At 39.9% G+C, this 14336-nt stretch overlaps 1 protein-coding gene across 2 annotated transcripts in view; it reads left to right on the top strand.

Annotated features, from left to right (window-relative positions):
* Positions 1-14336, top strand: part of Kpna3 (karyopherin subunit alpha 3) — a 68711-nt gene that overhangs the window by 48472 nt on the left and 5903 nt on the right. For both annotated transcript variants that reach the window (XM_032918325.1, XM_032918324.1), the window contains exons 8-12: positions 1707-1793; positions 2142-2311; positions 3260-3304; positions 11768-11899; positions 12706-12834. In XM_032918325.1, coding sequence (XP_032774216.1) covers positions 1707-1793; positions 2142-2311; positions 3260-3304; positions 11768-11899; positions 12706-12834 — 563 coding nt within the window. The remainder of the gene's footprint in view (positions 1-1706; positions 1794-2141; positions 2312-3259; positions 3305-11767; positions 11900-12705; positions 12835-14336) is intronic.

Below are 14336 nucleotides of genomic sequence, written 5' to 3' on the forward strand. Positions count from 1 at the left end.
GCCTTTCATGTTACAGCATATAGTTGTTTTGGAGTAGGGCTTGGTGGGGAGGGTCTTGCTGTGTAACCAGATCTGATCTTTGAGCTTTCTATGTAGTTCCAGCCTGACCTTAAACTCAGGATACCCCTGCCTCAGCATCCTGAGTATTGGCATGACAGGTGTGTTTTATACCTGGCTCATACACAGTGAGACAGGTCTTTACTATGTTGCCTTGGCCGATCTGAAACTTGTTATATAAACCAGGCTGGCCTTAGCCTGCCTCTGCCTTCTGAGTGCTGGGATTAAAGGCATGTGCCCCATACTTTGCTTATTCCAAGTAAGTTACTATGATTTGTGGCTGAAGCTACTACAGCTCTTAAAAACGTTTCCAATTTGGTGTTGTAATGAACTTGTTTTTAATAGAAATTAGGAGGTAAAGTTAACAACATAGCCTTTTACTTTCATCCTTTCCATTTTAAACTGAATTTATCATGATAGAAAGTAAAAATGCCTTGGATATTAGTTTTTTAAAAAGTTTTGCTTGAGTTGACCATGTGTCCCCAGTTCTACTCCTAGATGAGGTGGGAAAGCATGTGTGAGATGTTCACAGAGCATCCAGTTATAGTTTCTCAGGAGTTCACTATTAATGGGTCAATAAAATATATTAACTGAATATTAACAATCTAGAATAAAGCAGTGACACCTGTGAAGTGGATGAACTTGGAAGTTAAGAAGTGAAGGATGTGATTTCATTTCTCTGAAATGTCCAGGATAGACAAGTCCATACATAGGAAAGGCAAGCTTGTAAATGATTGCTCATTTGGGGAACTGAGTAATAGAAGAGTAAGTGGATGTTGATCGTAGAGATTGGGGAGCTCCTCTGGGGGTGATGAACATGTGAAGCTGGATTGTAGTGGGGACTGGTTCTTCAGAAGAGCTAAAAGGTACACTTAGAGTGATACATGTGCTCTGTTGAAGGGTGGGTCATTTGTAATAAAAAGGTCAAGGTCAGTATCTAGTGTACAGGTAAAGCTAAATAATCCAGAGCTAGCACAGAGTAGAAGGTTAAGAGAAAGTGAGCTCAGTGCTGAAGGCGGATGTAAGGCGTGAGAGAAAGTGAGGGGCTAGAGAGATGGCTCCACAGTTAAGAGCTTGGTCGCTTTTCCAGGAGGCTCAGGTTCCATTCCCAGTATGCATATGGCAGCTCACAGCCATCTCTAACTCTAGCTTTAGGAAACTAGACACCCTCTTCTGGCCTCCACAGGCACTTGTGGTGCACAGACATATACATGTATGCAAAACACCCAACACATAAAAAAATAGTAAGTATGATTGCTTTAAATTATTTGGTAAGTCTGATTAGTTGGTTCTGGTTAAAAGTGTCTTAGGCATTGGAACTACATTGAAAGTAGTAAGTGTTAGGCTTTCAGAATACATGCTTGGGATAGGAACTTTTAAAAAATGAGTTACAGGGAAGATGTTGTGCTCTTCTTTAATGGCATAGTTAATGGCATAGCAGCATGCTTCAGGTTCTGTTTGATGCTGTGTGGCTCAAGTATTACCAAGGTAAAAGTACTGATATTACTTATTTCTATGTATCCATGCCAACTCTGTGCAGTGAACTGTAATGGGCAATTGTAGTGTGTGTCTGACTCCTGACTATTTTATTAACTTACTTGATTGAAATCTGTGGCTACATTAGATAACCCATTTTTCCTTACACACAGATGCAGTACCACTTTTCCTGCGACTCCTCCATTCCCCACATCAGAATGTTTGTGAACAAGCAGTGTGGGCTTTGGGAAACATTATAGGTAAGTTGAATTTAGGTTGAAAGGCTTTAGTTGAGAACATTAAATTAACTTTTCTCCCACATTGGCATAGCCATTACACACTATGTTTCCTCTGAATTTCATGTGAGTTGACTGTATTCATAAACTTCTAAGGTGGCACTGAAGTGTAAAAGCGTAAAAGGATATGTCATTTGTGTCGGTAATGGTTAAATTTGTGTTTCCCAAATCAAAATCGTGGGAAGCAACACTTGATGTCTGACTGGTGAGGAAACATAGGGCATCAGTGTCCCAACATGAGTCATTGCACACATTTCAGACTTTCTCATCCTGACTGTGATTTTTTTTTAAATACAATTTTCATTTCTGTAGGTGATGGTCCTCAATGTAGAGATTATGTCATATCACTGGGAGTTGTCAAACCTCTTCTGTCCTTCATCAATCCCTCCATTCCCATCACCTTCCTTCGGAACGTCACATGGGTCATTGTCAATCTCTGCAGGAATAAAGACCCCCCACCGCCTATGGAGACAGTTCAGGAGGTAAATGCAGACTTGTAAGGCGAGATGGTTGGATTCCCTGTGTATGCTTTAGGCTTCTTGCACAGGGAATATGATGAGCATATTCTGACGTTGTTAAAAGTATGAAGAAGGTTCCTGTGTTTTTAAGTATAACACACCGTATGTCAGAGTATAGTGTTGTTCAGCAGGAAAAGGAATGTCGTCTGTCCATGCTAATACTTATTTTTTAATGATGTTTCATGAGGAGAACAAATTCAAATAAGGAAAGGGAAGAAGCTGGTTTTGCAATACTGCCTTATGTATTTCTTACGCTAAGAAATATGCAAATAATTTGAGTGACTTTGCATTTAGCCCATTGATTTCTGACAAAATTGATGTTCTTGGAAATGTGGCATATGCTAAATTTTTAAAAATCCTGTAAAACATATTTACTTAACTACAGAGTCTTTATCCAGTCTTTATCCAGTATTTGAACCTTTGGTTACCACACTAATAGTATGAGTCCCTAGGAGCCATTTTCCATTTGCTGTACATTTGTGAAAGGTCTGTTAGGACTGTTCACCTTTTACCTTGTACTGGTTGCAGTTTTCTGGACTAAAGCTCTTTCAAGCAGCTTATTGAATAAAAATTCAGATGAGGGTGACTGGGAACTAACTTCTCTGAGCTATCCACAGTGCGTGCCTGTGTGCGGACATCTCCATTCTGCTCACCTGACATTTTATGTCACAGTTGATGTTTCTGGAAGTAATTTAATTTCTCTTAAGGAGTATTAGTCCCTGTCAGATTTATTTGACTCTTTTAATTAGACACTTTTTGGTTTTTCAGATTGAGTTTATTAATTTTTATTCTTAAAAATATTAAAACGTTTTCACATTGTGTTTTAAGTAATTACTGCTTTCTGTGTCATAGTTTGTTTTTGCAAAGACATGTCCATCAACTCTGGTGTTACTGTTTATCTTGTTTCCTCAGATTTTGCCAGCTTTATGTGTCCTCATCTACCACACGGACATAAATGTGAGTAAAGTGGTGTCATTGTGGGACTTGACTCTTGATGGGACCACAGGGGTTTTTTTAGATGAGTGCTAAGAGTATCTTTTCTCCTAGTTTGAGTCTGAGTGTGTGTGTGCGCGTGCGTGTGCGCGTGCGTGTGTGCGTGCGTGTGTGCGTGCGTGTGTGTACGTGCATGCTCGCATTGGGGTATTGATGAATGAGAGTGAGTTTAAATCAGATTGATGTAATTTCTGTTTTTAATTTTTTTTGTCAGAGAATGCTGTTTTCATGATCCTCAGAGTGATTAAGGATAGCAGTTTCTCTGATTTCACTTTCCAAAATTTCTATTGAAGTAATTTTTTAAGGGATTTCTCTGCCCCACTTTTGCACATTCTGCTCCCAAGAAAATGATACAGATTATAATGTATTAGTAAAGCTGTCAGCACTATGCTGGGCAGGTTCTGAGCTTTACCAATACTTCTATCCTGTTAAAACCCACCTGAATGCTCTGTTACTTACCAAATTAGTGTCTGCTGGGTGCTTCTGCTGTAGTTGTCTGCCCTCAGGGCAAATGTCTCTTCTTCGCCATGTGCTCGTGGTTCATCCCAACTAATGGCCACCTCCCTCTCCTTTTCTTCCTTCTCCTTTGGTCCTTACCTGAGTGCCCCTACTCAGTCTCAAGTCTCGCCTTCCTCTCTTTCCTGTCCAGTCACAGGCTCAAGCATATTACTTACAAATGAGAAATTATTAGGGAACATTCCTTATAGCACTCTGGTCAGTACAATGCCCATGTCCAGACTACAGTCTGATCTTGAGGCACAGAACTCAGTATATGAATACACAGCACACAAGACCAACTCCAAATTTCAGTCACCTATAGTCAACTACAGTCTTAAAATGTTAAATCAAAAATGTCAATAAATTACCAATGTTTTAAATAATTTTATAGTGTATGGCTATAATTGCTCTATTTTTCAATTATTGTTTTAATCTGCCTATTTTATAATTGAACTATCACAGAGATCTGTGTCTAAGAAAACATTATAGCCAGCCTGGGGTGGCATATGCCTTTAATATCAGCACTGGGGAGGCAGAGGCAGGTGAATCTCTTGAGTTTGAGTCCATCCTGGTCTACAGAGGGAGTTCTAGAACAGCCAGGGCTACACAGAGACCCTGTCTTGAATAATCCCCCCTTTAAAAACCCCAAACATACATACATACATACATACATACATACATACATACACACATACATACATACACACACATACATACACACACATACATATACACATACATACATATATTCATTCATTCATTCATTCATACATGCTGTCTTAGGCATCCTTGTGGAGGTCTTAGAACTTGTCCCCACAAGTTTGAGGGAACTGTTGCAGGGTTTTTAAAAGTATTGATATTTACAAAATAATAAATGTTTATAAGCCACTATAGTCATACAGTAAATGATTGCTGTGACAGAATTGAAGCCAAACCCATGGCCTATGTCCTGATCTCACAAACACACAATCTAGTGTGAAAGTATAGTAGAAAAATAAACAAAGTGCTGGCTGTGGAAGCACACATGATTTTTATTTGGCGATTTTTAAAAAAATCACCCTGTGTAGGGCTACACACAGAAATCCTGTCTCAGAAACCATACCAAACCAATGTAAGCAAATGTGCCGAATGTCACCAAGAAAGAAGTAGCATTGGAAGTGAACATTGTATGAGCCATGAGTGATGATGTGCTCCTGTCCTCCTAGCACTTGGGAGTCAGAGGGGAAGGAACAGGAGTTTAAGAATAGCCTGACTTATTTGAGAGCTTGTTTCAAAACAAAGCAAAGCAAACAAAACACCTTATAGCTGTTGCATTGTAAGTAGAAGGAAAGTTGACAGAAACAGTCAGGATGATGCCCATCTTTGGTTTAAATATGTAGAACACTGTTTTATGCACATATGTCAACACTTTTAGTTTTAAAAAGTCTACGAGACAGTATTTCTGTCTGAAGTCTTGGAGTTATTTTGAGTAGCTTTCTTGCCGGTTAAACATCATTTGAGGAGCACTAGGAAGTGTATTGAAATCTTGACTCCATGGAGGTTATAGAGAGCACAGGTAGGTAGTAACTCTAAAGCTCCATGTGGACTTTATCTGCAGTCTTGGCTCCTATATTTAAAAACTTTGGAGATTTGCCTGGTAATGAGTGAGGCCTATGGAAGGATTTTGGATGGATAAGTGACAGATATATTTATATACATTTATATGAGAATCGATATTTGTAACAGACTGCTGAGAAAATGTCTGACTTGTAGTGAGGAAGTTTTATATAAACAGAGCTATTTTCTTTTCATAATAGGCTTGAAGTATGGACAGTACTAATAGGAACAGCTAAGGAAAGAGACGTGACTAGAATTTAGAACTTGTTCTGTGACAGTATTTTCCAGTATAGATTCCAGAATTATAGACTATGAGGGACTGTTGAAAACATGGACATTGGATAAGACATCAGAAGCAAAGCTGTATTTCAGAAAAAGTGCTAACATTCTGCCCTAAGGAATTTCTTGAAGCTTTGGAAGCAAGGAATGCAGAAGCAGCAAGTCAGTTTAAGGAGGTAACACATGTTAGATCACAGACCTGCAGGCTGCCTCCCTCTCTCCCTGAAATCAGGCCACACCCTCTGCTGTGCTCCCTTACAACCAGGGACTAACAGATACCTGCTGTGTCTCAAGCCTCTGCAGGGAGAGCAAGCCCCTACCGACCACCCAGTAGAAGGTTGGTAAGAAAGCACCCTGTTGTCTTACCACCTCTTCTCTAGCAGCTGCAAGATACGTTCACGGTTCTACCTACTACCTGTCTGTGTGCACAGGTCCTACCACACTGGCTCACATGTTAGGATGTCTGCCCACTCCTCTGGCAACCTATAAGAATCAGAACATTACTTTGTTCTGAGGATTTTTCTTTTAAGACTCTTTGGGACCCTCTGTCATAGTTTGTGTCCTTTAACTTTCCTGCTGAGACTCCTTTGGGAGTTGAAGGGGAGGCTCTCTTTGTTGAAGGTCCCACCGTACTGCCTGCTTATGCTCTGTCTCCTCTACTTCAAGACCAACTCCATCTCCCAGCCGCATTTGTGGTTGTGAGGCTTTTTGTTGTCCCTTTCCTAATTAATAAAACTCATTCTGAAGGATATTCTTACGCCAGCCCCTCTTGACATATAAAATTTAAATTGGATAAGATGGACGTATTGTAGGTCATTTAGGGCCTTGGATGAAACACTAAGACTCACATAGCCTCTTGTTGATAGCAAAGTTAGGAATAAGTGGTTAAAATTGTATTCCATATTCATAACTCACACTATAAGGAAAGTACGATTTCAGGGGGATTGCACAGTTGAGAATGCAGGTTGGTGGTACATTTTTGGTAGACACCGGAGAAAATTAGCTAGTGCTGTGTTAAGGATTAGGAAAAGTGGGGGTGGGGTATGCTTAGATTGAGATGTATGGTGAGAGAAAAGAAGTCAGGACCAGCAGCTTTCTAACTTTAAGGATTTAAGGATGTATATGGTCGCACATACATTGGACAGCAGACCTAAAGATGTGTGTGGTGACAACCAGTGAGTGTGAGGGAGGACAGACAGAAGGGCTTACGGGAAATACTAGGTGTGGTCAGTTGTGAGTCACTAAAAACCAAACTGCATCTGCTGGTGGGGATTACAGGACAAACTAGAGGGTCAGTTCGTGTGTTTTCTTCTCTGTGGTGTTGCTGACAATTGGTTTGCAAGTGTAGTTTTAGAGTATCTGACTTTCTCACCAGTTTGTAATGTGTTCACAGACTGTTCAGTATCACATAACAACTGGTACCAACCTAGCCTCTATTACTAGGGAAACAACAGAACTTGATCAGTGTTAGCACATAGGTTATATGCTGAGACCTGATAGTCAGTGACCCGTGACTTTGTTTTGTGATGCTTGGTAGAATGACTCGTGACTCAGAAAGCTGTTTATACTTGTGCTCGTCTTTACTCAATCTAAGGATACGGGTTAGAAACCACAAGGGTTTCCAGTTCAATGGATAAGTCTGTATCTGCTGTTTGTTTTTGTTGGTTTGTTCTCTTTCCTACTGCTGAGCATTGGTAGCAAATGCCCATAATGCCAACACTGGGAAGTAAAGGGAGGAGGAGGATCGGGAATTACAGCCAACCTCAGCTATATACACCATGTCTAAAAGATAGTAATGTAACAAACCTGTACAAATACCGTTAGCTTTTGAGATATTTTTTCTTGTATATTATCTATTTTATAATGGCAATTAAAGGATTGTTTAGTGAACAGTATAGTTTTATTTAATGTTATAAAGTGTTTTTTGCATCAAGTTTTAGCTAAATTCTACTGTTCTCTTGACAGATTTGTAACTTACTATTTTCTTTCTTGGGTATAGGTGTGGCCTTTTATTTTTAGTCTACTATTATTACTTTATTTTAGATATAGATAATGTAAGTTGTAGGGTTCTCTAAATGAGAACTCTGCTAGGGAAACTTGCACAGTGTTAAAGTGCTTGCCTAGCGTATGCAAAGCCCACTGTTCAACCCCTAATACAACAAAGGATTTAGATTTTAACACACAATCATTTTACATATTTATGTGCTTGTTCCAGTGGCCCCTGTATGCTTACACCTTTGAAACACCTTTGCTTTACTGCCTATGTACCTGTGTGCAGATCAGTGAGCTTATTCTTTTTGGCTTCATCTCTCATTTTTACATCTGTAGGCTTAAGAAATTTGCACATTCAGGGGCATTTTCCACTAACTCTACTATGTTTTTTTTTTAATAATCAAATAAAGTATTTTATTTGTTTACAGCTAAGCTTTTAATATATAATGAAAATGTATAAAGAATGTTAGCATTTCTAGTTAGAAATAGGACAAAGCCATTTATTAATAAGGAATCTTCAAATATAAATACCCCAAAAATGTCTGCAAGTCAGCTGATCTCAACAATTGTCTCTGAATGTCACTCTATTTTGGAAGGTATTGGCAAACATTTGAGTTAAAACTCAAGAATTTTCCAAAATAATGTCATAATTAATGTTTCCTATATTCAAACTAAAACAAAATTTTCATAAAACTTTCCAAAATAATAGTAAAGGAAACAAGGCATATTGTTAAATGAAGTCCTGCGCAAGGCACAGTAAAAATGAGTGTATACTTAACCTCCACCTTCTCAGAACAGAGTTTGCTCTCTTCTCACAACCTTAGGACCAAGGCAAAGAACAGCCAATATGCAACTTCAATTACAGGGTTGCCAAAGCAAAGCTTAGGGAATCTGGACTAAGGATGTAGTGTCTCTGTTGGAGCTGATGGGAAGGCAAAGTAGCTCCTGCCAAGCCTGGCTCAGCCCTTCACTCACCTGTCTTCTGCCCCAGGGGAGATAGAAGTTGCTGTCCCTGACTCTACTGGGTTTTTAACGGGTTGTAGTCAAAGTATTTCCTCAGCACAGCTAGTCAGAGTCCACGTGTTGATTGTCTGTTTTCAGTTTTTTCTAATTTCTCACCATACATTTGCAGATTCAGGACTGAGTATCTTCCCTATATTATAATCACGCCTAGTGTTCATCCTAACTTAGGGTTTAAATTCTGTGTCTGGAAACAGCCCCTATAGTTAACACCATAATGCCTACATGTTAAAATCCACTATTACAACTTTATGGTCACCAAACATTAATAACGTTCTATAAACCAAGAAAATGTTTGCATAATAGAAATAATAACTCACACAGACATGCGAATGCACACAGTCACACACTTCTTACAGCGCTGTGTTTGGGGAAACTCCACCTGGTGAGCGCCACTGAAGGGATTCTTTGCTAAACTGTGGTTCCTTCCAGGTTCTTTTTTTTTTTTTTTTTTTTTTTTTTTTTTTTTTTTTTAAAAAACTTAGCACAGTAAAGGCACAGCTGTACTCTGCTTTTTCCTGGGACCCTTGATGACACATGCCAGCTCTGCTCTTTCAGTCTTTTCGTTTTGTTACTTGGTGTCTTGGTGTTCTGTTGCTGTGTAGAGACGCTGTGACCACAGCAGTTCATACAAAGGAAAGCATTTCTTTAGAGCTTGGTTTACAGTTTCAGAGGCTTACTCCATTGTCAGTCACCATGGTGGGGAGCATGGCAGCATGAAAACAGATAATGGTGTTGGAGAAATAGCTGAGAGTTCTACATCCATGTCCTCAGATAGCAAGGAGAGAGAGGGGGTGGGGGAGGGCCTGGTTTGGGTTTTTGAAACTCAAAGCCCACCCTCATCAAAGCCACCACCACATTTCCTTTAACAAGGCCACACCTACTCCAACAAAGCCATCCCTTCTACTCCTTTGAAAGCAGTGCCACTCCCTGGTGGCTAAGCATTGAAATGTATGAGCCTATGGGGGCTACTCTTGCACAAAGCACCTCACTTAGATTATATGCCTAAATTTTCTTCTGATGCAGCTCTTGAGTTTGTTTGAACTGCAGTAGCCCCCAGCTTCTGTTTCAAACATTGTTCATAACTGTTTCCCTCCCTCCTTTCTGGTTCTTTACTCCCCACCTCACCTCACATTGGCATAATCCAGATCCAAACTAATATTTAAGTGTTTTCTTCTTCCAGGTAGCAGAAATTGTTTGCATGTTCTTAGTACTGCTGAGGATAAAGCTTACGTGCGTCATGCATCTCTGACTCACATGCTTTCCTAAAAGATAGGTAAATTCAGTAGCTGCTTTCACTTTGAGGGCCACAAGATCCCATTAATTTGGACCCTTACTAGAAAGGTTTCTGGACTTCAAGTGAGTTGAGTGGTGCTTCTGCCTCAGAAGATATCAAGGAAGACCACATACCGTTCTCTGTGTTCAGGATCAGCTCTTTAGGTCCTATAAGCACTTAACCCTGTTCGGTTTTGTTCTCATAGTTGAAACCTTCAGATGTATGAAGGTGAGGCTTACTTTGGGTTTTAGAGCCTAGGTTGCTCACTCTTGCTATGTGGCTGAGGCTGGCTTTTACTCCTGCTCTCCAGGTTTTTATCTCCTCAGTTTTGGCACTCACAGACATGTGCTATGACAATAGGCACAACATGATTATGCTTCTTTTTTTTTGGTTTTTTTTTTTTTTTTCCTTTGGAGCTGGGGACCGAACCCCAGGGCCTTGCGCTTCCTAGGCAAGCACTCTACCACTGAGCTAAATCCCCAACCCTATACTTCTTGCTTTTCATTTGCAGGTCTATGTTAAAGTCAAGTGCTAAGTCATTCCTTAACATTCACTTTTATTAGTCAGGAAAATCGTACTACTGCTTGAAGGGGTCTAGCAGGCCTTCCCCTTCTTCTTTTTCCCTTATAAACCATGGATTACACCCCTAACGGAAGCCACAAAGGTCTATTCTTTTTATTATTCTTTTAATGTTATTTATTTAATGCATATGGGTACACATTAGCTTCGCACACACCAGAAGAAGTCATCAGATCCCATTACAGATGGTTTTGAGGTACCCTATGGGTGCTGGGAATTGAACTCAGGACCTCTGGAAGAGCAGTGAGTGTTCTTAGCCATCTCTCCAGCCCAAGTCTATTCTTTTTATTTGGACACTTTCTTGGGCCAGACATTCTTACGGCTGATCGCCAATGTCCACCTATCAATCACAGTACTGAAGTCCAGCAATCCAAAGCCACCCTAATTAGCATGCTCAGTCAAAACAAGCCATATCCTATTCCATTCTTACCGAGGCACCCACCACCCCTTTCTCTTAAGTCACACCTGAAAGGTTATTTGCTGCCTTAGAATTCAGTCACTTTACTTTTCTTCCCCACTTATTAAAAGATCTCTCTGTGAAAATAGGTGTTTGAGTGTGGTAATTGGGTGTGGGAGGAACACTGTACTGCGAGCAGGATCTCTGACTGAATATACTTAAAAAGCAGTAAAGTGGGTGCATGATTATTATTGGGGTCTTCTAAACTTGAAGCAGCACAGTGTTTTGGCCTCATATGTACATGAAATAGATCAGTGATTTTAGTACCTAACTTTTGGACCCAGGGAGAATTTACTGCTTGTTTAACAATTTATTATTTATTATTGTGTAACAATATTATTTATAATTATTATTATGTCTATGTCTGAGCTCTGTACCTCTGTGGAGGTCAAGGATGACTTTGTCTAGTTGGTTTCTCTCCTTCCACCTTTATGTGTGGCTTTTAGGGATGAAATTCGGCTCACCAGGCTAGCTTGCAAGCTCTTTGCTTGTGAAGCTGTCTTGCCAGCCTTTTATTTTTACCTACTTGATACATAAAGAACATAAAGTCAGAAACTGGAAAAGAAGCATCCTAGACTTCTGTCTCATGTTTATGAAGGGTGATCTCAGGTAAACACTGAGAGAAAGATAGGGTTTATATCTATCAATATAAGGATGCCTCACCACCAAGTTAAAACAAAGACTGTGTTAAAACTCCTCGAATATCTTTTCCTGTGTTTCCTTCCTGTAGATTCTTGTAGACACTGTTTGGGCGCTGTCATACTTGACAGACGGAGGGAATGAGCAGATACAGATGGTTATTGACTCAGGGGTTGTACCCTTCCTCGTGCCCCTTCTGAGCCACCAGGAAGTCAAAGTTCAAGTAAGTATTGTCATTTTTTTCATATTAAGTTAGTCATATGACCAGCCTTCTACAACCAATATTCAGTTAAGCCCAACAGCATGCACCTCAGGGTGCCCTAACTTATCTCTTGAACCCAAATTTGTTTGTTTCTTAATTCGTCAGTGCTTTAGATGTGTATGTCTCAGTATATAGATGTGTATGTATGTATTCCATTGTCATTTCAACCAGATAGAAGTAAAACTGCTGATGTTGCTTTTCTAGTACCTGTTAGGAGGCAGCATGGTACATATCTATGCCTGTGTTCGCCTCCGTCCCTTCTGTGACTGCTTAGGCTCTTCCTTCCTCCCTTCACTGAGGTCTTCAGTCTGCCTTTCCTTAACTCCCTCTCTCTGGGATAGTGTCCTATCTGTGACTCTGCTGCCTAGGGGCTGTCGTCAGTTCTGCTTACCGTCCTTCTGCCACATGGTTTACTAAGTGACCCAGAATGACATTAAATATATTAAATGCAGGACTAGGCATGGTAGGCACAAACGCATGCTGACTCAGGACAATATTAAAGTTTATGGTACCTGTTTAGTGATGAATAAGTACTGTTTTAAAGATGGGACTTCATGACTTAGTTTTCGCTATTTAAAAAACCTTTCTAGCAAGTTTTCTGTGGAGTTCCATAATTTTCCACAAGAAATTATTGTTTAAAAGTCATTGCTTGGTTTGCTTATGGCTTTGTTGTGAGGATGGAATAAATGTTAATCTCTCGAGTTAATGAAAAAGACAGAAACAACAATTTCATTATAAACATCCTTAAACGTTTTCTTCTCCTTCAGACCGCAGCACTCAGAGCAGTAGGGAACATAGTGACTGGCACTGATGAGCAGACCCAGGTGGTCCTCAACTGCGATGTCCTGTCCCACTTCCCAAACCTCTTGTCACACCCAAAAGAGAAAATAAACAAGGTAAAGACACGCACTATTTCTCCTCCTGTCTGGGACGGTTTCCTTGTTGCTGCTATGATGTTTATTCTGACTCAGAGTCATGGCACTCAGGGTGAATCTTTCCTCATTGTTTAACTTCTGCTTTCTTTAGTCTTACTCTCATTCACGGAATAAAGAATATTGAATTTTAAGACTATTTATGTTTAAGTAGGTTGAGCAGTATTGGTAATTATTAAATTGTTAACCAGTAAACAAAAAAACCATATAAAATCTCCCACAAAAATAACTGGTAATTTAAAAAAAAAAACAAACAGATAATTTAATCTACAACATTAGAATAGACCTTAGAATGTCATACCTTCTTTCAAAGATCATAAAAATATATTCTTTTAAAGTTTTGAAAATATATGCATTTATTTTTAATTGGACAGTAGATAGTTAAGTACTTAAGTAGTTTTATGGCTTGTTTCACATAGCTTTTTTTTTTTTTTTTTTTTTTTTTTTTTCTTTTTTTTGGAGTTGGGGACCAAACCCAGGGGGCCTTGCGCTTCCTAGGCGGCGCTCTAACCACTGAGCTAAATCCCCAACCCCACATAGCATGTTTTTAAAGGTCATTCATTTAACAGAATGTTAGAGCTCTGTGTGTGTGTTTATGAGGGTGAAGGGCCAAGGTCAGCATCCGTTATCTTCCTCAGTTGCTCTCTACATTGTATCTTTAAAAATTACTTTTACTATTTTTAATTCTGTGTATGGGTGGGTGGGCAAGTGCATATAAATGCAGATGCCAGTAGAGGTCAAAACCAGTGCACTCCCTAGGAATGGAGGTTCAGGAGGTGATTGTGAGCTGCCCAGTGATTCCTAGGAGCTGGGCTCTGGTCTTGGAGAACAATCCGTGCTCTTTACCATGGAGCCATCTTTCCGGCTCTCGCCTTGCGTTTGAAGTAATGTCTCTTGCCAGACCTGAGCACTACGGGTCCTTTTGTCACTGCCTCACCAGTGCTTGAGTTACAGATGTGTTGCTGAGCGAGTTTAGATGAATGTTTGCCGTTAGTCAGGCGGACACTCTGCCAACTCAGCCGCCTCCAGAGCCCTGACTTGATTTGCTTTTATGGCTGAATAAGTCATTCTGTTGGCTGTGTATCCCACATTTTCTCATTTACCTGTTGAATGACACTGGGGTTGTTTTCACCTCGTGGCTATTGTGAATAGAGTGTAGAAAACACTGACATCAGTAACTGTTCAAAGTCTTTGATTTAGTTTCCTTCCTGATGTAGCTAGAAGTTGCTGGGTTACAGTAATTGTGTGGTAGTTTTTTTGAAGACTCTTTAAACTATATTCTCTAATGGCTGTACTTTACCGTGTATTAGGGTTTCATTTTCTCTCCAGCTATGTGGCTATAGATGCTGGTCACCATGCGTCTCACCTAGGTGCTGAGTACCTGAATGCAGGTCCTCATGCTCTGGGAGAAGGCACATTACCCACTGACCTAATGCTTTAAAATAAACTATCTATCTTGTAATGGA

The sequence above is a fragment of the Rattus rattus genome, chromosome 12 (genome assembly GCF_011064425.1).
Source record: "Rattus rattus isolate New Zealand chromosome 12, Rrattus_CSIRO_v1, whole genome shotgun sequence".
NCBI classification, from domain to species: Eukaryota; Metazoa; Chordata; class Mammalia; order Rodentia; family Muridae; genus Rattus; species Rattus rattus.